The sequence below is a fragment of the Danio rerio genome, chromosome 2 (assembly GCF_049306965.1).
Source record: "Danio rerio strain Tuebingen ecotype United States chromosome 2, GRCz12tu, whole genome shotgun sequence".
NCBI lineage: Eukaryota > Metazoa > Chordata > Actinopteri > Cypriniformes > Danionidae > Danio > Danio rerio.
Window position 1 is genome coordinate 54,145,288 of NC_133177.1, and position 25,899 is coordinate 54,171,186.

At 36.7% G+C, this 25,899-nt stretch overlaps 1 protein-coding gene and 1 long non-coding RNA gene across 8 annotated transcripts in view; one reads left to right on the forward strand and one right to left on the reverse strand.

The window, feature by feature from the left end:
- The window catches only part of fyco1b (FYVE and coiled-coil domain autophagy adaptor 1b), a 210,961-nt gene that overhangs the window by 167,918 nt on the left and 17,144 nt on the right, over positions 1–25,899 (forward strand). For 3 of the 5 annotated variants that reach the window (XM_073930627.1, XM_073930634.1, XM_073930631.1), the window contains exons 20-23: positions 17,818–17,953; positions 18,865–18,973; positions 22,019–22,057; positions 22,505–22,608. In XM_073930627.1, the coding sequence (XP_073786728.1) occupies positions 17,818–17,953; positions 18,865–18,973; positions 22,019–22,057; positions 22,505–22,583 (363 nt within the window). In that variant the 3' untranslated portion in view covers positions 22,584–22,608. The remainder of the gene's footprint in view (positions 1–17,817; positions 17,954–18,864; positions 18,974–22,018; positions 22,058–22,504; positions 22,609–25,899) is intronic. The other 2 variants (XM_073930645.1, XM_073930642.1) reach the window with 1 other exon arrangement.
- LOC141378930 (uncharacterized) lies at positions 1,857–19,272 on the reverse strand. 3 transcript variants are annotated; one of them, XR_012394676.1, is made up of 4 exons: positions 19,090–19,272; positions 18,838–18,941; positions 17,826–17,895; positions 1,857–3,320 (listed from the first exon to the last, which is right to left on the reverse strand). It is a non-coding gene; the product is annotated as an uncharacterized lncRNA (long non-coding RNA). The 3 variants fall into 3 exon arrangements; XR_012394675.1 differs by having other exon boundaries at positions 2,946–3,320; positions 18,838–18,985; XR_012394677.1 differs by having other exon boundaries at positions 2,950–3,320; positions 19,150–19,272.

Below are 25,899 nucleotides of genomic sequence, written 5' to 3' on the forward strand. Positions count from 1 at the left end.
GGTGACACGGTGGCACAGTGGATAGCATGATCGCCTCACAGCAAGAAGGTACCTGGTTCGAGCCTCTGCTGGTTCAGTTGGCATTTCTGTGAGTTTGCATGTTCTCTGCGTGTTCACGTGGGTTTCCTCTGGGGGTTTCGGTTTTTCCCACAGTCCAAAGACATGTGCTGTGGGTAAATTGGGTTGGCTAAATTGTATGAGTGTGAATGCATGTTTCCCAGTGATGGGTTGCAGCTGGAAGGGCATTCGCTGCATAAAAACTTATGCTGGATAAGTTGGCGGTTCATTCCGCTGTGGCGACCCCAGAATAATAAAGCGGTATAAATAAATAATAAATAAACTATATCTATAAATAATTTGATTCATCTAACAATTACATATTTTATTTTTTTATGTATTTATAGACTATTTTTAATTTGTTACTTTTATTTCAAATTGTATTTAAAATTTATTTTAGATTTAAATTTAGTACTTTTAGACAAAAAACTTTTTTTTTGATTGGTTGCCAAAGCAATGATGTTATGCATGTGCATATGTTTTGTATATATACACTCGCTGTCCAAGTGCTTGTTGATGCAAATTTCTAGTCAGCCAATCACATGGCAGCAACTCAATGCATATAGCCATGTGGACATGGTCAAGATGATCTGCTACAGTAAAAACTGAGCATCAAAATAGGGAAGAAAGGTGATTTAAGTGACTTTGAACGTGGCATGGTTGTTGGTGCCAGACGGGCTGCTCTGAGTATTTCAGAAACTGCTGATCTACTGGGATTTTAAAGCACAACCCTATCTAGTGTTTATAGAGAAAATGGTCAGAAAAAAGAGAAAATATCCAGTGAGCGGCAGTTCTGTGAGCGCAAATGCCTTGTTGATGCCAGAGGTCAGAGGAGAATGGCCAGACTGGTTTAGCTGACAGAAAGGCAACAGTAACTCAAATAACAACTTGTTGCAACTGAGGTCTGCAGAAGAGCATCTCTGAACACACAACACATCCAGCCTTGAGGTGAATGGGCTACAGCAGCACTGGACTACCTAGCACTTACCGAACCTAGCAGCAAGACCAAACCGGGTGCCACTCCTGTCAGTCCTTTAGTACCAATTGAGCATCATGTCAATGCCACAGCCTACCTGAGTATTGTTGATGACCATGTCCATCCCTTTATGACCACAGTGTATCAATCTTCTGATGGCTACTTTTAGCAGGATAACGTGCCATGTCATAAAGCGTGAATCATCTCAGACTGTTTTCTTGAACATGACAATGAGTTTACTGTAGTCCAATGGTCGCCACATTCACCAGCTCTCAATCCAATATAGCACCGGACCAAAATCTCTGAGGAATATTTCCAGTAGCTTGTCGATTCTATGCCACGACAGATTAAGGCAGTTCTGAAGGCAAAAAGAGGTCTAACCTGGTACTAGTAAGATGTACCTAATAAAGTGGCCGGTGAGTGTTTTATTTTGATTAGTTATTACTTCAGTATTTGAAGTTATTTTGTTTTAGTTACTGAGTAGGCATCATTTAGCATTTTACTGAGATGTGTTATCCATACTGATGTTTCTATGCTTTGCTTATATTTATATCACAATTACAATAATTATGCATATATTGAAATGCCTTTTATATTTGGTTAGTTAGTTTGCCTGTGCTTTTGTGCCTCACTTTCTTAACTTCTTTCTTTCTTCTCTTTTTTTCCTTCTGTCTTTTTTTTTCTTTCCCGCTTTATTTCTCTCTCTGCCTTTTCTCTTTTTTACCTCTTTTCTTTTTGCTCTCTTTCTAACTCCTTCATTCATTCTTCCTCTCTCTTTTCTTCTTCATTTCTCTCTACATTTCTTCCTTCCTTTCTTTTCTTTCCCCTCTCTTTCTTACCTCTTTTATTTTTGCTCTCTTTCTTACTCTTTACTCTTTCTTTCTTTCTTTCTTTCTTTCTTTCTTTCTTTCTTTCTTTCTTTCTTTCTTACTCTTTACTCTTTCTGTCTTTTTTCTCTTTCTTACCTCCTTTCTTTTTTGCTGTCTTTCTAACTCTATTTCCTTATTTCTTTCTCTTTTTCTTTTCTTTTTTGTCTTTCTCTCACTTTCTTTCGTGCATCCTTTCTTTCTTTCTTTCTTTCTTGCTCTCTTTCCTTCTTTTTTCCTTCTTTCCATCCCTTCTGTCTTTCTTTCTTTTTTTCTTTCTTTCTTTCTTTCTTTCTTTCTTTCTTTCTTTCTTTCTTTCTTTCTTTCTTTCTTTCTTTTTTCTTTCTTTCTTTCTTTCTTTCTTTCTTTCTTCAATTCTCTCTCTTTCTGTCTTTTCTCTTTCTTACCTCCTTTCTTTTTTGCTGTCTTTCTAACTCTTTTTATTTCCTTGTTTCTTTTTTTTTCCTTTTTTGTCTTTCTTTCTCTCTCACTTTTTTCTTGTCCTTTTTCTTTTTTCTTTCCTTCTCGCTTTCTTTTTTCTTCCTCTCTTTATTTTTATCTATCTATTTTTTCTCCCACTTTCTTTCGTACATCCTTTCTTTCTTGCTTGCTCTCTTTCCTTTCTTGTTTTTTCCTACTTTTCATTCCTTCTTTTTCTCTTCTTTCTTTCTTTCTTTCTTTCTTTTTCTTTCTTTGTTTACTTCTTATTTTTATCTTTTTTTCTTCTTTCTTTCTTTCTTTCTTTCTTTCTTTCTTTCTTTCTTTTTTCTTTCTTTCTTTTTTCTTTCCTTTTTTATTCTTTTTCTCTTTTTCTTTCCTTCTTTTCTTCCTTTTTTCTCTCTTTTTCTCTTTTTCTTTTCTTCTTTCTTTCTCACTTTTCTTTCTTTCCTTCTTTGTTGTTCTTTCTCTCTCTTTAATGTATTTCAGCGTTATATTTATTGAATTATCATTCAGTTGATTTTAATATTCATGTTTAGTTAGTTGCCATGGCAACATTTGTCATTTACAATTTTCCTCAAACACATGATCAATTTATTTGTTTTTTTCTTTCAGTGAATTAATAAATGTAGTAACTCCAGTTAACAACAATACCATTCTCAACAATGTGAGAAAAGAGAAGCACAACCATCTCTTTAAATAATGTCATTTATATATAAATATTAACCTCAGTCCAGCAGCACTCCTTCACCATAGGAGAATAACCCTCTCTCTCTCATAGACTTGGCATCAGCTGCAGTAGTGTGTGTGCGTGTGCATGCGTGCGTCTTGCTGTGATCGCCTCTTTCTCCATGCGTGTATTGATTATTCTCTGCTTCAGATGGTGTTTGGATGCAGAGGCTGAGCGTCCAGTTCATCTGATCACAGCAGAGTCCAGAGCTCTTCTCAAGGTTAATGAAGCCATTGAGAATCCCATCACATCCCTCCAGCGGCCGCCGCCATCATCACACATTTACACACATGCAGAGAAAGAGAGAGAGAGAGACATGTGAGTTGAATATCAATGTGGACTCGCTCTCGCACACACACAGCCACACAAACACACATACATCCCAATCACATATTCAGTATTTTTGGGAACAAATTTGACAATCAGTCTTGAAAATTGTATATTGTTTCTGTGAATCAGTGGCTGTGTACATAGTCGAGTTTCTCTATACTACTCATACTGTTTAGTATTACTATGTATATCAAGTGCATTTTGTTATTAGCAAATGCACATTTCAGAAAATGGCCTGTCAGGTTATTTTATGCATGCCTACAGAAAATTTGCATTCACTCTCATTGACCTTCAGCGCTAATATGCAGATAAAATACTGTCAGAGTTTATTAAAACAACAAGGTTAAATGCTAAATTCTTACAGAAGGATTAGTTTGACAGTTTTAGTTGAGATTTCTAAACTTTTTGACTCAGTGGTTAGCACGGTTGCCTCACAGCCACAAAGGTCATTGATTCGAGTCCTGGCTGGACCAGTTGGCATTTCCATGTGAAGTTCTCAACGTATTGGAGTGGGTTTCCTCTGGGTGCTCCGGTTTCCCCCTCAGACCAAAGACATTCGCTATAGGTGAATTGGGTAAACTAAATTGTCCATAGTGTATGAATCAGTGTGTGTGGGTGTTTCCCAATACTGGGTTGCGGCTGGAAGGGCATCCGCTGTGTAAAACATACACTGGAATAGTTAGAGGTTCATTCTGCTGAGGCGACCTCAAACAGAGACTAAGCCGAAGGAAAATGAATGAATGAATGAAACTTTCTAAAGTGCCTTTAGCAGATTTTGGATGTCAGAATTGGATTTTATCTGTTCATTTTTTTTCTACTTTTTGATATAAAGCTAAAATAAAATACAAATATTTAAACGCATACCTTAATAAGGACTTTTAATGCCCCTTTTAACAAGGTGTAAAATGGGTCTCTGATGTTCCTATAGTGTGAATGTTAAGTTTAGGCTCAAAATACCACACAAATAATGTTTTATAACTGCTTCCTTTATAGGCTTTGATCCAAATTGTGGTGTTTTGGTGACTGTCGCTTTAAATTCAAATGAGACTTTTCAAAAGAGGGTGGGGCTATAAAAGTGTGTACACATGTCAACAGAGCCGGCCCTCCCTATTGACCTTATTCTAAAATGCGGAAGTGCACCTGTTTTCGCAATTGTCTTCTGATTCAGTCGCCTCTGGGAGAAATGACTAGGAATAATAAACGGCAGAAAATGGTCAAACTACTTGCTCTACAAACAAATGTCTGCATGATCATACAGACCAAGTAGAATAATATAATAAGAAAATATCAAATTGCAACATCAAGCAGCGTAACGAGCAGTTTTTAAAAAATTTATGCAAGTGAATGACACCGGAAGTTTCGAGCCAAAAAGATTCAAATGGCCGTGCCCGCTCGTTGGCGGAGAATAAGGTGAATAAGCGAACTAAACGGCTGCTTAGGGCCCTGCCACCACTAGGAGCCCCCACAACCCACTAGTATTCCGAGCTGTTTGCTTTTTTAAATTGTTTGTTTTTGTATTGTACAAATCATCTTTATTATCTTGTGTACTGGGTAACACATTGGCCCAAGAAGCCTCATAGCAAGAAGATCGCTGGTTCGAGCCTCGGCTGGGTCAGTTGGCGTTTCTGTGTGGAGTTTGCATGTTCTCCCTGCGTTCGCGTGGGTTTCCTCCGGGTGCTCCGGTTTCCCCCACAGTCCAAAGACATGAATTGGTGAATTGGGCAGGCTAAAATTGTCTTTAGTGTATGAGTGTGAATGTGTGTGTGGATTTTTCCCAGAGATGTGCTGTTTAAATTGGCGGTTTATTCCGCTGTGGTGACCTCGGACAAATAAAGGGACTAAGCCGAAAAGAAAATGAATGAATGAATGGATCTTGCATGCTCAAGTTGGGCTAGTTTATTCAAGGATTGTGCATGCCATTAGGAAAGGACGTGCGCGTGTTTTATATATATATATATATATATATATATATATATATATATATATATATATATATATATATAAATAAATAAATAAATAAATATATATTTATTTAAACATATATTAAAATATATATAAAACATATATTAAACTGTGAAAATACAAGGCACATAAGCAGCGCACAAAACTCTCACTGGTTGAAATAAAACACCTTTTAAAGGCCCCTCTCAACTAACATGTTCAGTGTGATCAAACACTTAGCTTTCACAATAATATTCAGCTGCAAGCAGTTTTCCTTCTTATACTTTGTAAATTGATGCTGCAAAATATTGTACAAAACCATAATTACAATTACTGAATTATATTATAATGTTTTAGAATAATTATTATTGTTGTAGGCCCTAATAATAATAATAATAATAATAATAATAATAATAATAATTATTATTATTATTATTATTATTGTTATTATTATTATTATTATTAATATTATGAGTAGTAGAATTTTATTAAAGCTTATTTATAAAATACTAATGTAGTAGGTCAAGTGCAATTGAAAATCATTTATTCCCCCAATCTTTTTTCAGGTGCATCTTCCCAGAATTTCTTGGTTGCATCAATTAAAAAGTTTAAAGAAGGTGAAAGCAGATTCAAAACTAATGGCTGCTCCTCACTCAGGGCTGTCTATACTAATGAGGGAGTGATGGTCACTAATGCATGAACAAGTCAATGAGTTCATTGTACTCAAATGGCCTCCACAGTCATCAGATCCTCAATCCAATAGAGCACCTTTGGGAACGGGAGATTCGCATCATGGATGTGCAACCGACAAATCTGCCGCAAGTGCGTGATGCTATCATGTCAATATGGAGCAAAATCTCTGAGGAATATTTACAGTACCTTGCTGAATCTGTGCCACAAAGGATTTAGGCGGTTCTGAAGGCAAAAGAGGGTACAACCTAGAACTAGTAAGGTGTACCTAATAAAGTGGCCGGTGAGTGCACGTTATATGGAAAAACACTAGGTGTCAGTGTGACACATCACAACCATCAATGCAAGTGTAACTCATGGCTGGATTAATTTCTGATTCCTGAAAATACATTCATAAATGCTGCAGAAACACAACTTTAAAGGGAATACATGAAACATTTATGTCTAAAAGCTGACTCTATCTCTAAAGCTATGCAGAAGACAATTTTAGAATAATCGGTTCACATTATTAAAGCCTAGTTTCCGTATCATGAATCAACTTCATCTCTTAATTTAAAAACTCTCATCACAGTCGCTCTTGAGTATAATGTGTTGCACTTTTAGCAATGCGGAACAGGCTAAACTATGTTAATTTTCTTGGGAAACTCTGTCATTTTATTAACTATCATGCGTCATGCGGACTTTCAAACACTATAAACAGTGTGCTTAATAACCTCTGCTACAGGAGAGGTGATGAGCAATATTATTCATAAGATGCAAATGAGGGCCACAGTGACGCGTGGCCTCTGGAATCTGTTTATGTTCAGTGTGTGAATTGTATTAGCATAATGAACAACCAGCGAGCGCTTTTATTCTCCCGAGCACAGTGTGTACACTTATTGAGATTCTCTCCTGCTAATATGACAGTCTTGATAATCGATATCAAAGTGTGTATGTTTGAGTGTGAAAGAGAGCTGGAGGCTGACAGACGCAATTGTGGGCCGTTTTTTCCCAGTTGATGTCAAGTGGCTACATGTTCTTTGTGCTGAGAAAATGGTTCATTGGAATTACTGAATTTTTTAAGGTAAATGGTTGAAAATAATTCATATGGGCCTAATTTAAACAAACAAGGTTGAACATTACTAAATTTAATGTGTTGGTTTACATTCAGCTCATCTAAATAGTTTGCAACCACTTACTTAAAAAAAAAATTCTGTAAATCCAATGAATCATTTTTTCAGTGTGGATAAAAGAGACATCAGATAGAGACTTTACCATTATATATATATATATATATATATATATATATATATATATATATATATATATATATATATATATTATTATTATTATTATTATTATTATTATTATTATTATTATTATTATTATAAAAATGTTCAGCTATCCTGATTTGTTTTGTATTATACACTCACCGGCCACTTTATTAGGTACACTTTACTAGTTCTAGATTTGTCGGCTGCACATCATCTCCCGTTCCACCGCATCCCAAACATGCTCTATTGGATTGAGTGCTGCTGACTGTGGAGGCCATTTGAGTACAGTGAACTAATTGTTATGTTCAAGAAACCAGTCTGAGATGATTCACACTTTATCACATGGCACGTTATCTTGCTGGAAGTAGCCATCAGAAGATGGGTACACTGTGGTCATAAAGGATAGCCATGGTCAGCAACAAAACTCAGGTAGGCTGTGGTGTTGGTACGATGCTTAGTTGGTACTAATAGGCCCCTAGTGTGCCAAGAAGATATCCCCATACCATTACACCACCACCAGCCTGAACCGTTGATACAAGGCAGGATGGATCCATGCTTTCATGTTGTTGACGATACATTCCAACCCTACCATCTGAATGTCGCAGCAAAAATCGAGAATCATCAGACCAGGCAACAGTTTTCCAATCTTTTATTGTACAATTTTGGTGAGCCTGTGTGAATTGTCACCTCAGTTTTCTGTTCTTAGCAGACAGGAGTGGCACCAGGTCTTCTGCTGCTGTAGCCCATCCGCCTCAAGGTTGGACGTGTTGTGGGTTCAGAGATGCTCTTCTGCATATCTCAGTTGTAATGAGTGGTTATTTGAGTTACTGTTGCCCTTCTATCAGCTGGAACCAGACAGCAGATCGTCTTGACCATGTTAACATGCTTAAAATGCATTGAGTTGCTGCCATATGATTGGCTGATTAGAAATTTGCGTTAACGAGCAGTTGGACAGGTGTACCTAATAAAGTGGCCGGCGAGTGTATTTATTTTGCTAAAGGTTTTTTGAACTTGGATATTTCTTGCTAAAATTAAAAGACTTTTTATTAGTTGGGCTTTGATAGTGTGTTCATATGTAGTTTCCTTTTATTATTTATTTATTTTTTACATTTCTTTCATAATTTTTAAATAGGAAATCATAATATTGATTCTTGCCTAAGCTGACAGCATTGAATAGGTTTTGTTGTGGTTGTGTGCTCATGGCTTTTTTTGGCATCTTCTGTTCCTGTGATCCATCATGTCTCCTACCGAGACTTCCTGAGTATTTTAATGGGTGTTTCAGAGATGTCATGTCATACTTCTGTTGTAATGATGGGTCAATAGATTAACCTCATGAGGAAAAACATTTTCAAATTTACTCTGAGAAACCTACCATTGATTTTTAGCTTAAAGTCAAAATTACCTGTTATATATTACCTTTGTTAAATGAAACAGAATATTACATTGTCTTCTGTTAAAAAAATAATAAGAAATATTCATTCATTAATTGATTGATTCATTTTTTGAGCTTCTGTTTTTCTGCTTTTCATTCTTGGCTCATTTGGCTTTCCAATTGATAGCCTTTTTTTTATCTGTTGTTTCCATGACAACATGCTGTAGCTCAAAACCTCTCAATAAAACGTCTAAATTTGAGCAGTGATTGAGAGACAGCTCTTTAGTCCATCTGTGTTACTGTAGCAGGCAGCCGACTGTATGAATCAGAAAATGTTATTATTGGAATAATATTGATAATAATAGCTAGATTTACTATAATGAACCTATTACCAGCCAGAAGTATTAAATATTTATGTGCAGCGCATCCTATGAAGCATCTTAAATCCATAGCATGTTAAAACTCACTCAGAAAATCTTAGCAACAACATAACACCCCATTGAGAACATGTAAATGCTTTACGGTGCATTAAAACCCTCTCAGAACATTCATTGTAGCAACAACATGGCAACAACTAGCGATGAAAACAAGTAACTACATAGTAAAAACACCAAGAACACCTTAGCAATCACATCATAATATATTCATATTGGAATTATAATAATAATAATATAGCTAGAGTTACTTTAAATTAACCCATTACCAGCCAAAAATATTATATATATTTGTCTAACTCATCCCATGATGCATCTTAAATCCATAGCATGTTAAAACCCCACTCAGAACATCCATTGAGAACACGCAAATCCTTAACAATTCATTAAAACTCTCTCAGAACATTGTAACAACAACATGGCAACAACTAGCGATGAAAACAAGCAACTTCATAGCAAAAACCTCTAAGAACACATTAGCAACCTCATACTAACATTGAAATCAGAAAACACTCCACAGCAATGCCTTAACAATGTGTTAAACCTCTCTTAAAACATCTTAACAACAACATGACAACACCCTGACAATGAAAACAAGCAACTTCATAGCAAAAAAAAACAAGAACACCCTAGCAATCAAATCAGAAATTATTCTTACTGGAAAAATATTGGTAATAGCTAGAGTTACTTTAAATAATCCCAATACCAGCTAATAATATTAAATATATATGTGAAGCGCATCCCATGAAGCATCTTAAATCCATAGCATAGAACATCTTAGCAACAACACCCCATTGAGAACACGCAAATTCCTATTGATTTATTAATACCCTATCAGAACACTGTAGCAACAACATGGCAACAGCTAGTGATGAAAACAAGCAACTACATAGCAAAAAACACCAGAACACCCCAGCAATCACATCAGAAAATATTCGGTCCCACTTTATATTGTGTGTCCCTTACTACTATGTACTTGCATCAAAAAAATGAATACAATGTACTTACTGTGTTTATAATGTATTTGAGAACACTTGTGGTGCTTTTGAGTTGGAATAGAGGTTGGGTTATAGACAGGTTTGGTGGCATGGGTAGGTTTAAGGGTAGGTTAAGGTGTAAGGGATGGTCAACAGTGTATTTACAAATGTAATTACAAAAGGTAATTTCAGATGTAATTACATACATGTATTTAATCAAGCATAAGTACACAGTAAATACATGTATTTACACAATAAGTACATTGTAACAAACTATTTATTCCTGTGTAAGTACATATTAATTAAGGCCACTTAATATAAAGTGGGACCTAATATTCTTTTTGGAATAATATTGATAATAGCTAGAGTTACTTTAAATAAACCCATTGCCAGCCAATATTTATGTGCAGCTCATCCTATGATGCATCTTAAATCCATATCATGTTAAATACCACTCAGAACATCTTAACAACAACACAACGCCCCATTGAGAACACACAAATTCTTAACAATGCATTCAAACCCTCTCAGAACATTGTAGCAACAACAAGGCAACAACTAGCGATGAAAACAAAGCAACTACATAGTAAAAACACCAAGAACACCTTATCAACCCCATAAAAACACCATAGAAACCAGACAAACTTTATAGCAATGCCATAACAATGTGTTAAACCTCTCTTAGAATATTTTAACAACAAAATGACAACACACTGGTGATGAAAACAAGCAACTTTATAGCAAAAACCACCAAGAACATCTTAGCAATCACATCAGAAAATGTTATTATTGGAATAATATTGATAATAATAAACCCATTGCCAGCTTATAATATTAAATATTTATGTGCAACTCATCATATGAAGCATCTTAAATCCATAGCATGTTAAAGCCCACTGAGAACATCTTAGCAACAACGTAAGACCCCATTGAGAACACGAAAATTATCTATTCATTAAAACCCTCTCAGAACATTGTAACAGCAACAGCACTTGGCAAAACAAGCAACGTCATACTGTAGCAAAAACCTCTGAGAACACCTCAGCAACCCCACGCAAACACCATAAAAACTAGGAAAACTCTATAGCAATGGCTTATCAATGTGTTGCATATTTAATTTCGCTTGGTAAGCGCAAAGATTTGTTTCAAAACCGTTTCTAAATTCAGTTCTAGTTTCCAGCAAACGAATAAACGAACAGGAAAAACAAAATGTGGTCAAAAAACTCAGTACATCCAAACACATGTTTTAAGCATGGTTTATACTTCTGCGTCGAATAATCTGCAATAACACTTCCAAAACACTAGCTGGCAGTGGGGTGTTTATTTTCCTTTGTGTTGAGTTTCTTCGCTGGTGTTTTGTTTTTTCTGAACGCTACCCTAATAGGGTATATGCCGAGCTAGAGCTGTTCCCATGCTGATACACTTCCGGTGACCTGTTATTGTGAACTTTTTTTCCATTTTATACGGTTCCTTATACAGCATCGATGTTGTAATGTCATTAAAATACATTCAGTTAAATAAACTTTAGCATTTATTTAGTTGCTCAGGCGTAACCGAGACAAAAAGACGTTTACTCGCACGCGCCCGTCAGAATCGGCAGGCTAACGCAGAAGCTCCATTGAATATACTGGGGTAAAATAAATGCTCATATAATAAAGATATGGCAGGGGAAATGTAATTTAATGCAGTGCTTCTTGTACAATCTGAGCCCCACTTTAAATCGGATATCACTCAGCTAGTGGAGATCGCTGATTTTTAAAGAAAACAGACCTTAAACGCACAGGATTTTGCATTGGCATTCAATTCGCCGGAAGCGCTTAACCCAGGTTACTGACAAATTAAAAGTCCTATTAGCATGCTTCGGCATATACCCCATATACATGTAGGTCAAACTCGCTCATTTTGAGGCGGGAACCGGCGGACGTGCAACAACTTTAATCATAAGGTAAACACAAAACAACAGTTTCCATCTGAAGCTCCTTTATGGGACTCGACACTTGTGAACACTCGCTCTCACTCCCGCCCACACTCGTCAGTGCTACCTAGCTGAACTATCACAGAGCTTGCACTACACGTCTGTTATGATGAGTATTGAAATTTTTTGAGAGGTGCGTGTCAGCATCGGCCACGGCGTGGTCTATGCTACCACGTTCAGGCTGAGCCGGAGCACACGTGTGCGCTTGACGCAAAAGAATAAATCAGCCATTATTCTTATGCCCCATATAGTGATGCATACGTCTCCAAAACTCGACAGCTGGACAAATCAAAACTTGTTTTAATTAAAACAAATATAAATATGCATATAATAAATAACGCTGCTAATAATAATAACATTATACAAACGCAAATTGTCGTGAATAAACTGAAAAAAAGCCCCCGACGTGAAGCAAGGAGGCAATGTTTTTTATATTAATGTAAAAAATAATCATTTTTGTAACATTTTAATCCTTTTTTGTTTATATGTAAAGATATTTATGTATTGCTGTACATCATGTGTCTATTAATCAATGTGTACGCGTTTGGACCTGCATAGGTGCATAACTAACACGCTCTGCGCTGGACTTTAGAGCAGGTTTTAGTTGGTCAATGGCTCTGTCTTTTTCAGTTCCTCAAAATAGCAATGTGCCAGCAATACACGCAGGGCTCAACCCAGCCCAGGGCCAGCATGTGAGAAGCTCGAGACAGTAGACAGGATCATTTCTGGTCCGATTAGGCCATTGCTGCCTTGCAACTAAAGTTTAATTTGCCTGCGCCTATTTGTCAATTGCGTGCAAGCACAGTCTTAGAATCGAGAACACAGTTATGGTTTTTAAGCCTTCAAAATCCTACCTTCTCTGCCATGTCGAAAACACCATATTGCTTTTCGCTTCCTCTTATCTGATTGGATGTTGTGAGCCTGTTAGTTTTTTTTCCGTAACAACCAGTAGAGCGAAGAGACGGCAACATGACGGCAACATCAAATGACGATCCTAAAAGAAAACGTTCATTTCTAACGTCTTGGAAGCAGACATTTAAGAGGTTACACCACGACTAAAACTATTAGGTGATGTTTTGCACAGTTTGCCTTCAGTTTGGCAGGTCAGCCACTTTTGTTTTGCAACAAAATACCTGCACATTTTCCATACTGCTACTTTTGTTTGCATAACACTTTGAATTTTGCTCATCATACATTTATTAACATTTTTTTTTTCAATATTTAAATTCTAGATTCACAAATATTTTTTTTTTAATTGTGTAAGAAATAGCTATTAACTTTTTTTTTCAAAAATATTGGCCGGACAAGTAAAAATCTGAACCACTGGTTTGATCGGGCCAGTAAAAAAAAATCTTTAGCGTTGAACCCTGTTAACACACCTCAATTTAAACCAGCACACCCATGAGTCCACAAAGTTGCACAAATAGTTCATTCATTCATTCATTTTCTTGTCAGCTTAGTCCCTTTATTGATCCGGGGTCGCCACAGCAGAATGAACCGCCAACTTATCCAGCACAATTTTACGCAGCGGATGCCCTTCCAGCCGCAACCCATCTCTGGGAAACATCCACACACACACACACACACACACATACTCATACACTACGGACAATTTAGCCTACCCAATTTACCTGTACCGCATGTCTTTGGACCGGGAAACCGGAGCACCCGGAGGAAACTCACGCGAACGCAGGGAGAACATGCAAACTCCACACAGAAACGCCAACTTACCCAGCAGAGGTTCAAACCTGCGACCCAGCAACCTTTTTGTTGCGAGGCGACAGCACTACCTACTGCGCCACTGCGTCACCTGCACAAATAGTTTTGCAATTCAAACAATGTGGTGCAAAATGTGAAAATTAAGGTTGCGCTGGTCTAAAATTAGCAACAAATCGCGCCAAACACGTATTGTGCCTGATATATGATACTGCCCTATGTGTTTATTTTTGACCAGAACACAAACATGTGATATCATTGCAAAATACTTTCAGTGTTGATTACCATGAGTTATTAGCGTACAATCAAAGAGATTCAGCCATAGCATACAGTATTATGAGCCACACAATAACACAGAGAGACTGTTGAGTGTCCGCGGCTGAAGACAGAGCGATAAATTAGATTTGCTCACACACCGAGGTTGCGGCCCACCGCATGTACTGCCATGTAGCAGGTTATTCAGACACATCCGCGTGACAGTACGCATGATATCATGTGTCACTTCACAGGCGAGATGTTCTCACAGGCCAGAAGGACTTGGTTTACTTGGAATTTTAATCAGGCCATGCGTAGGCTGCCATACTTACGGATCCTTCAGACGCCTGTGATTACGACCATCACTGAGAGCTTTTTTCTTTCTTTTTTTTTCCCAAGCGCAGAATAAATGGCTCTGTAATTACAATATATCGCTGCAGGCTCTGGGACGGACATGCTCTCCAGCACAGGTTTCCATGGATACTCCGTCTGTTCTGGAACCTTTCTAATGCGAGTCATTGACTTCCATTAGACAGCCGAGAGTCAGCCAGCGAGAGCATGCTTCAGCTGCTGCTCCCAGTGTACATAACTGGACATCCAAACATACATCACCGCCTTTAATTTAGTGGCAATCGTGAAACTAATCTTGATCTATGCAGCCTGCGTTAAACGGCTAATTGAATGGCTTTTTTAAATTGAAGTACAGTTGAAGTCAGAATTATTAGCCGTCCTGAATTATTAGCCCTTCTGTGTATCCCCCGATTTCTGTTTATTGGAGAGAAGATTTTTTTTAAACACATTTCTACAGATTTTAATTATTCATTTTTAATAACTGATTTCTTTTATCTTTGCCATGATGACAGGACATAATATTTTACTAGATATTTTTTTAAGATACTAGTATACAAATTAAAGTAAGTTTTAAAGGTTAATTAGGCAATTTAGGGGAATCGGTCATTGTTTGACAATGGTTCTGTAGACAAACTAAAAATATATATTGCTTAAGAGGGGTAATAATATTAACATTAAAATTGTTTTTAAAAAAATTAAAAACTGCTTTTATTCTAGCCTAAATAAAACAAATAAGACTTTCTCCAGAAGAAAAAATATTATAGCAAATACTGTGAAAAATTCCTTTCTCTGTTAAATATAATTTGGGAAATATTTGAGAAAAATTCAGAGGAGGGCAAATAGTTTTGTCTTTAACTGTACACTACCTGAGAAAAGACTTGTTAGCTATCCAAATTTAAAGAACAAATAATAACTTGACTTCTAGTTGATCATTTGGTATCAGAAGTGGCTTATATGAAAGGCCTCTAGATTACGCTTATTTTAGCTGAATAAAATATGATCATGCCTTGATTTTTAATTATTTAATTAGGACAGTAAGGTCTGACTTTGCTTAGACAAAAGTCTTATCACTTAACAGAAATAATGTACAGTATAGAATATAAAGTCATGCTGCAGTGGAAAAAATAATTAATATTGTATATGACTCCCATGAGCTTGGAGGACTGCATCCATACATTTCTGCAATGACTCAAATCACGTGTTAATAAAGTCATCTTGAATGGCAAAGAAAGTGTTCTTGCAGGACTCCCAGAGTCCATCAACATTCTTTGGATACATCTTCAATGTCTCCTCCTCCATTTTACCTCAGACATGATCTTTTACCAGTAAATAAGTGTGATGAGGGTGAACACTAGTCCTCTATTCTGAATATAATGATAATATAATATAATACTATTTACGGTAAATTACTGTTGTATTTTTATTCCACATGGGGTTGCGTATTACATACTACTAAACAAATAGATTCCAATCATAATTTTTCACCAGTAAATAAATGTGGTGATGGTGAACACTAGTCCTTGAATCTGAACATATAAATACTACTGTTTACGGTAAATTACTGTAGGTTTGTTTTTCACACATGATTGGATATTGCATACTTCTTCACAGTTTCCAATCATGGTCTTTTACCAGTAAACTAGTGTGGTGATGGTGAACACTGGTCCTCCATTCTGAACATTAAATACTACTGTTTACAGTAAGATACTGTAATATTTTCTTTTCACATGGGGTTGCATATTGCATGCCATTTCAGAAATAGTTTCCAATCATGATTTTTTTCACCAATAAATAGATGTGATGGTGAACACTAGTCCTCCATTTTTAACATTAAATACTACTGTTACTACAGTTACTGTTACTATTACTGTAGTATTTATTTACATGGGGTTGCATATTGCATACAAATTCACAACAAGTTTCCAATCAGGATTTTTCCCTCGTAAAGAAATGTGGTGATGGTGAATACTATTCCTCCATTCAGAACATTTTTAAATACTACTGGTTACGGTAAATTACTGTAGTACTTTTTTTTCACATGGGGTTGCATATTGCATACTATTTCACAAACAGTTTCCAATCATGATCTTTAACCAGTAAATAAGTGTGATGATGGTGAACACTAGTCCTCCATTCTGAATATTTTAAATAATACTATTTACGGTAAATTGCTGTAGTATTTTTATTCCACATGGGGTTGCGTATTACATACTACTAAACAAATAGATTCCAATCATAATTTTTCACCAGTAAATAAATGTGGTGATGGTGAACACTAGTCCTTGAATCTGAACATATAAATACTACTGTTTACGGTAAATTACTGTAGGTTTGTTTTTCACACATGATTTAATATTGCATACTTCTTCACAGTTTCCAATCATGATCTTAAATTATTGTGGTGATGGTGAACACTAGTCCTCCATTCTGAACATTAAATACTACTTTTTACATTAAGTTACTGTAATATTTTCTTTTCACATGGGGTTGCGTATTGCATGCCACTTTAGAAATAGTTTCCATTCGTGATTTTTTTCACCATAAAGGTGATGGTGAACACTAGTCCTCCATTCTGAAAGTTTAAATACAGCTACTTACGGTAAATTACTGTAGTATTTTCTTTTCACACAGGATTGCATTTTAACACTACTTCACAAACAGTTACCAATCATAATTTTTCACCAGTAACTAAATGTAGTGATGGTGAACACATACTTTTCTCTGAACTTAATGCCACATTTAAATACCACAATTTACGGTAAATTATCGTAGTATTGTTTTTCACGAGGTTGCACATTTCATATTACTTCACAGTTTCCAATCATAGTTTTCCATCCTGAACATTGTAATTACTACTATTTATGATAAATTACTGTAGTGTTTTCTTTTTCACATGGGGTTGCATATTATGAACTACTTCACAATCAATTCCCAATCAGGATTTTTCACCAGTAAATAAATGTGGTGATGGTAAACACTAGTCCTCCATTTTGAACATTTTAAATACCACTGTTTACGGTAAATTACTGTAGTATTGTTTTTACATGGGGTTGCATATTGCACTCTTCTTCACAAACAGTTTCCAACCATAATTTTTCACTAGTAACTAAATGTGGTGATGGTGAACACTAGTCCTCTATTCTGAACATTTTAATGAGTCTAACTTTGAGGTTTCGCCTCTGCACTCCTACATTCAATTAGAATAACAGGTGCAGCTCTCTCCACCTGCTCTCACTGGAGTTAAAATACCTAATTGAGAAATTACTTTAGACATTAACCCTGTTAATTACTGGGATTTAAACCTTGCAGATGCAGCAGACGTTATAATCATTTCATTTGTCAGACATACTGACTTAAGAGGAGAGCCGTTTTACTTTCTCCCAACACAGTCACCAATTTTTAATGCGCTTTGATGCAGCAGATATTGCTTTTTTTAATGTTTGATTGTGATTGCAGGAGCTTACCAACTCGTCTTGGAGGAATGTGGAGGTGGATGTGCTCTGGCTTCCTCAAAGGCTTTCATTTTCATCTGTGCTGAAGATTGAAATCCAAAAGAGGATCACAGAGAAAGCGTGTAAAGTGGGTCATATTGGTAAGTGTAGTCAGTGTAATATAATAAACAGGTCAGATCTTACTGTAGGAAGCCAGCAGAGAACTTAAGAAATTGGACACAGCTTTTTTTTGGTTTAATTATATTTCTAATAGGGCTGCATGCAAAAAAAAAATGCAATATGTGATATTGTTGTTGAGTTTTGCGATGATGATATTCCTTGCACTATAACATTTCCCTAGAAACTCAATATTTTTATTATTAGTTCTGTTTTTAAATAATTTATTTATGTAATTATATCAAAATAAACGAATACATTTTTTTTCAGATCTAATACTAATTCCGACTAAAAAAACTGTGTCATGGTCAAAACATTTGGACTTTAAAACGCTATGAATGAGTGAAAACCTGAAAGCAGATTTTCGGAATTTGATTGGTTGTTGTCATTCTCCCAACCCAGGCTCATTCTGAAAACGTACCCCTATTTACATTTCTCGAGAGCAGCAAATATGTCCCTAGAGCTACGTTTTTTTGCAGTTTTTGTTTTCACAAATCCACCAGAAGCCACTGTGTATGCTTTTTCAGATCTTACATTTCTCTCATGAGTGCCATTTGTGCCTGCTGTTCTCCAGTAAATCCATCAGAGGCCGCTGTCGTCTGACTGTCGACTGACTGATTGACTGACCAATTGACTGACCCATCGACTGACCCACCCTCCTCCTTCCCTAAACCCAACCGATTGTGTTTTCAAAAGCACAGATTGACCCACCCACCCACTTCCCTAAAATCAACCAACAGTGTTTTCAAAAACAATCCAGAAAAAGAAAAGCCCTTGCCCAATTTTTACCACGTTTTTAGATTTTACCACATTCTCACCCTGTAATTTACTTGTTTATTTTATTTTTTGGCTTTTGTTTTTATCTTACCTGCTTTCTGGAACTGTTCTTCACCAGACTCGAGCACCGTCATAGTGGTCAACTCCTCTATGCGTCTCAAGTCCTTCGATGTACATGGTGAGCTACTGGTCAAACTGGTAACAGTGGGAAAGCCATCCACATGGAGGTAAGCAGTCAGCTGGTAAGCACAAATTAGATACCGCACCATAGCATTCGTTTTAATGACAAAATGCAGCCATACGTACTTCTGGCTACATATATAAATAGTTTACAACCTCTTACCTTCAAAAAATTGAGTAAATCTAATGAATCCTTTATTCAGTGTAGTAGTTGCCTCAGCACCTGTCTCTGAAGAATATAAAGTAAAGGCATTGCAGGGATTGCTCTGGGAATCTGACGGGACGCTGGGGACGGAGAGCATGTTTTGGATGAAGCATCTGACTCTCTTCACAGTTTGGCAGTTTTGAGACTTCTCACACTGATCGACTCCTCAGCGCTGCTTTTTGCCAGTCATCATTACTGGTTGTCTAAATGTGACGCCGAGGACAAAAAAGAGTTTGTGCAGCCGGGAACAGCGTGTCCTCTTTTACGCTGATTTTCAGTCATGTCTACCTTTTCTGTTTTGACAAGTCATCCAGGAACATTATGTTCTTGTTTTACCACCCCAGACCTCTTGTTCATTTTTTATGGTCATTCAGGGTCATTTCTGTTGATGTGGGTTAGAAAGTAACGATCTGGCAACCGTTCACAACACCCTAGTATCCAAAATGCAACACCTCAGTGCCTTTTCTTGTACAGACAAGAAACTCATTTTATTTGATACATCAAGAATCAATTTCTTTTTCTAACATGTCAAGAGAAGATGGCTGTTTAAATGTCGCAGATCCTATTTTTGAATGTAAAGCTTTACTTGTTCTTAAGATGTTTTACTGATAAAATTGATAATTTATTCAGTCAAATTATAAAAATAAAAAATATGTAAAGAAATATAATATATACAGATATAATATATCCGAGTGCTAGATATAAATATGTGAAATCATAAATAAACTATATATTTTTTACATTTTAATGTATATAATCTCAACTGCAACTTTCTGTAAAAAATAAATATAAATAAATGTGTAAACAAAAAAGGTACATGTGTATATACCTACTTTTTTTGTATATAAAATCTACAAAACTGGCCACTTTATTAGGTACACCGGTCTAACTGCTCGTTAACGCAAATTTCTAATAATCAGCCAATCACATAGCAGAAACTCAATGCATTTAGGCATGTAGACACGGTCAAGATGATCTGCTGAAGTGAAAGGTGATTTAAGGGACTTTGAACGTGGCATGGTTGTTGGTGCCAGACGAGCTGCTCTGAGTATTTTAGAAACTGCTGATCTATTGGGATTTTTCTCACACACAACCATCTCTAGGGTTTATAGAGAAAATGGTCAGAAAAAAGAGTAAATATCCAGTGAGTGACAGTTCTGTGGGTGCAAATGGCTTGTTGATGCCTGAGGTCAGAGAATGGCCAGACTGGCTCCAGCTGATAGATAAGGAACAGTAACTCAAATAACCCTTCGTTACAACCGAGATATGCAGAAGAGCATCTCTGAACACACAACACATCTAATCTTGAGGCGGAAGAGTTACAGTAACAGAAGACCGGGTGCCACTCCTGTCAGCTAAGAACAGGAAACTGAGGCTTCAATTCACACAGGCTCACCAAAATTTGACAATAGAAGATTGGAGAAACGTTGTCTGGTCTGATGAGTCTCGATTTCTGCTGCGACATTCAGTGGGTAGAGACAGAATTTGGTGTAAACAACATGAAAGCATGGATCCATCTTGCCTTGTATCAACGGATCAGGCTGGTGGTGTAATGGTGTGGGGGATATTTTCTTGGCAACCATTGGGCCCATTAGTACCAACAGAGCATCGTGTCAACACCACAGCCTACCTGAGTATTGTTGTTGACCATGTCTATCCCTTTATGACCAGTGTAACCGTCTTCTGATGGGAACACTGCTTCCAGCACCATGTCTTAAAGCGCAAATCATCTCAGACTGGTTTCTTGAACATGACAATGAGTTCACTGTACTCAAATGGCCTCCATGGTCACCAGACTCGATCCAATAGAGCACCTTTTCAATGTAGTGGAACAGGAGATTCGCATCATGGATGTGCAACTGACAAATCTGCTGCAACTATGTGATGCTATCATATCAATATGGACCAAAATCTCTGAGGAATATTTCCAGTACCTTGTTGAATCTGGCACGTAGGATTCAGTTCTGAAGGCAAAAAAGTACTGGAAATATTCCTCAGAGATTTTGGTCCATACTGTATTGACATGATAGCATCACATAGCTATAAAGTTGTTCTTAATAGCAATGTTTTCAATTGTTGCGTTTCATTGTTGAGCTTTATTGTGCACTTTTTTGTGATTTTGTGTATTAAATAACAAGAAAATACTCTACAAAACAATATTTTTATTTTAAATATTGAAAAAAATGCCATCAGTACAGTTCTCAGTATAAAACATAGAATAGAACAAAGTAAAATATATCAAATATCTAAAATTACAGCAATTTATCTAGTTATAATATATATCACCCAGAACTTTTTATTTTGCATTAAATAATGAAAAGATGCCATGTTTTCAGACATGTCTGTAACACATTATCAAACAGCAAACACACTGTATTATTAATTCATTAACCCATTAGTGTGTGTGTGCTGTGTAGTTGGTCTCATCTGCATGAAGCTCTTTGGGTTTTCATCTGATGAATCGATGACCTGGTCGTAGTTTCCATGGAAATTGTAACCATGAGACATTTGTGATCTGTTGCTGAGACACAGAAGCAGGTGAAACGTGAAGAAAACCCTAAAGATGCACACCACTAACAGATGCTTTCTCTGAAATGGCAAATATCTGAGTTTGAGGACAATACTGGCTGACAGAATGAGGCTGGAATGTGTGTGTTTGTGTAATTACTGCCATGTATCTGGCTACAAACATGCACCAGGACAAGAGCTTACAGACTGAAATAGATGTCCAGTAATTTAATTTACTCAAATAAATAACATTTTTCATACAACTCTGCATTATATAAGTCTTCTGAAATCATGCCACAGGGATTTGTTAACAAGAAATATGAAGTTATTTGACTTGCTATTAAGTTATTGAGTGCAATATTTCTCTGTTGTGTTTTAGGGAAGAAAAAAACCTGTACAGATTTGGAACAAAATTTGGGTGAGTAAATTATGCCACTCAGGCTCATTCTGAAAACATACCTCTATATACATTTCTGGAGACCGCCAAATACGTCCTAGGAGCTGTTTTTTTGCAGTTTTTGTTTTTGCAAATCCACCAGAGGTCGCTGTGTATGCTTTTTGAGATCTCAAGTTTCTCCCAGGAGTGCCATTCACACCTGCTGTTCTCGCGTATATCCACCAGAGGCCACTGTCGAAACACCCCCACCCCCAACCCAACCAATATTATTTTAAAAAGCACAGATTGACCCGCCCACCCACTTCTATAAACAAAACCGACAAATTTAAAAAGCAATTCAGAAAAAGAACAGCCCTCGTCTGATTTTTACCACATTTTACCTCATTCTCACCCTGTTATTTACTTGTTTATTTTATTTTTTGGCTTCTGTTTTTGTCTTACCTGCTTTCTGGAACCGTTCTTCCCCAGACTGAAACCCTATTGTCGTCTTCTCTCTGTGTCTCAAGTCCATCGACGTACATCGCGAGCTAACTGGACAAACTGGTAACAGCCGGAAAGCCATCCATACGGAGGTAAGCAGTCAGCTGGTAAGCACGAAAAGGTACATCATCATACCGCCATGTAGTGTTCATTTTAAAAATGAAATGCAGCCATATGTACTTCTGGCTACATAATTCACAATCTCCACTAATGTACATAGGGCTACATTTTCATAATAAGCCTATGTTGAAATTATGATAATATTATCACAACTATTCCTTTCAGAGAGGTTTTAAAAAGCTAACTAGAACTTTAGCTTGGAAAGATAGTAATGCTTTCATTTATTAAAGACATCACACTAATCAGAAATAAAAAAATATTAATAAAACGGAAAGAAATATATATTTATAATGTCATGATTAAGTTAATAAATAAATTATATTTATTAACAGTCTATATTTTGAATATTGTACTCTTCTATTCAAGTTACATTGAAGATTAAAGTATAACGATGCTAAAAAAATCAGTTTTGAATAAAAATAAAACGCATTCAAATAGAAAACAGTTGTATTTACTTAAAGGGCACCTATTTTACCTCTTTTACAAGATTTAAGAAACTTTGGTGTTTCCAGAATTTGTCTGTAAAGTTTTAGCACAAATACCCATAAGATTATTTATTATATAATGTAGAATCTGCTCATTTTGGCGTCTGAATACAGTGTAGCTGTTTTTGTAGCCTGTTGCTTTAAATCCAAATGAGCTGCTTCTCCCCACCCACCATTCCCATGTGCGTGTCTGCTTCTCATGCGTAAGGTCAGATAAACAGCTGTCAGTGACGGAGACAGACACGGGTGAAGCTGAATCAAGGTCACGTGTCAAAAGTACAAAGTTTATTTGATGTATTTGTGGTGAAGTTTATTCTAAAATGATGAGTCACAAACAAATGCCGTTTGCAGTACACACACACCAGTGCTTATAGTGCTTAAATTTGTAAATTGCGAGGTCCCAGAACAGATTGGGGTAACGGATCTGGCATGTGACCAGACGAGGGAGAGGTGTTGCTGGCGAAAATTAATTGCCAAAGGGGGTATGTGTTGGGGGGTTTTATACTATGTCTACTATACCAGTATAAAGTGTATTATACTATACATAACTCATAACGGGTTCTTATATAAAAAACAAACAACAGAACCACCTAGCACAGTCCTTTACTTAGCTAACAGTTTTGAACATATGGATAATTATTAAAAATAATAACTTACCCTCTGATTGCTTGATTCCTCCAACAACGTGAGCTGCCCTGTGTGCTGACGTACAAAAACGTCCCATCTCATTGGCTGGCTCTAGCCAATAAACTGGCTCTGCTGCTCTTTTACTGGTATGTACGTTTCCGTAGAATCAATGATATTTAACAAATTTATTTTCAGAAAATGGTTGAAATAAACACTAAATAATAAAATAATCGTAGAAATTATTCTTTCGCACCTCAGTCCCGTTGGCTGCTGGCATTGGTCAGGCATCGGTCAATAAAACAGCTTTACACCGGCCCCGCCCTATCCGCGATCCTGGCTCCTCTGCATCTACGAGTGCACTTATGAGTTCTGCTACAGAGATCGCGCAAGATGTGTAGCAAAAGTCAGACCGCGAGAGATTTGTTGTTAAACTGATGAATCTGAGAGGTTGTGAGTGCCGACCTGTGGTTGTAGAGCGAATGTGCAATCACTTTTGCCGTGCACAGGTGTGTCTGTCACTTTGTATTTGTGAATGGCATTTTACAAATACACAACTATTAATCTGCAACTTCGAATTCAAAACACAAGTGTGTTGATTTATTGTGTGTGTGTGCAAATCAAGGGATTCAGCTGTTCACGTCAGAGCTGTGAGTGTACGTTTCAACCTACACATACAAATATTATCACAAGTCTTCACATTTAGATTTCCAAGCTCTCGAGTTTTGCTACTGATTTACCTTCGTATAGGGGGGAGTGTGGCGGATAAAAGTGGGGGTGGGGTGATGTAGTGTGGTTTGGCGGAGTGTGATGGACAAAAGTGACAAGCGGTTGGGGGAGGCGGGGTCATGGACGGATGAAGTTGAAGAGGGTTGGGGAGTCGCGGAAGAAAGTGAGGAGCGGGGTGTGGCAGGTTTGCATGATCGGTAAAAAGAGGCGCCTGATCAGATTTCAGAGGTGCCGGCTTGTTCCGGCACAAATTAAGCCCTGACACACACATAAGCGCATTCCCTGACACCATGTGGCTGTGGTGAATATAGCAGTTAGGAATTAATTTTGCTGTCTTGATTACAAGCATGCTCTGTTTTAAAAACGGTTCAAATTACTTACTGAGGAGCAGATGACCACAGAGAAATGTAACATGTTTTAATTCCAGTTTCTTTGCAAAAAATTGTTCTGTGGACATGTGTATACATGTTACTATGGAGACATGGCACCTGTCAGTCAATTCGGTGGGCGGGGAAACCGCACTCCTACATCATGTTGTGGTGGGTCTCAAAATCACTGAGATTTGGATCCTATTTTACCGTCAGTAATTTCTAAAAGAAACTTATTAGGTTTCTCTCACTCCAATATGACTGTGGACACACTATACCTACATACAGTTCTGTCCAAACAGCTCACAAAAGAGGATTTTCATCATAGGTGCCCTTTAATGAAATAATATGATTCTTTTTTCTTGCATTTCTGATCATTATTTATATTTGTGTGTATATTTTCTATGTGAAGCTGCTTTAACACAATCTACATTGTAAAAGCGCTATAGAAATAAAGATGAATTGTGTAATGCATGTTTTTTTTTCCTGTTATTCATTCTATTAGAGTGACTCACAGAATCCATTTTAATTGGCCAATTTGTAGCAAATGTGTGAAAAATGCAATACAGATGACTACTTCCATTTTTATTTATTTGTTCCTACAGTGTAATACCTTTCATAAAATGAAAGCTTTTTTAGCATCATTAGAAATAAATATTTGGATTATAGGTTTGCTAATTTGTAATCAGTGATATGTCAATAAATTAGCTTAAAAATGCTTTTTAATAAGTAATAATCAACCTAAATCTTCTTTAAATCGATATTTGCATGAAAAATATGAGCATTTCTATAAATATCATCACTATATTGGCCTTATTTATCATATCATTTCATGTACGCTATCTGACAAAAAGTCTTGTCGTCGATCCCAGTTGTGAGAGCAACAAATAATAACTTGACTTCTAGTTGATCATTTGGAAAAGTGGCAGAAGGTAGATTATTTCTCATGAGTCATCTGTTGAGCTGCATCCCAATCATCACAAATACTGCAGAAGACCTACTGGAACCTGCATGGACCCAAGATTCTCACAGAAATCAGTCAAGTTTGGTGAAGGAA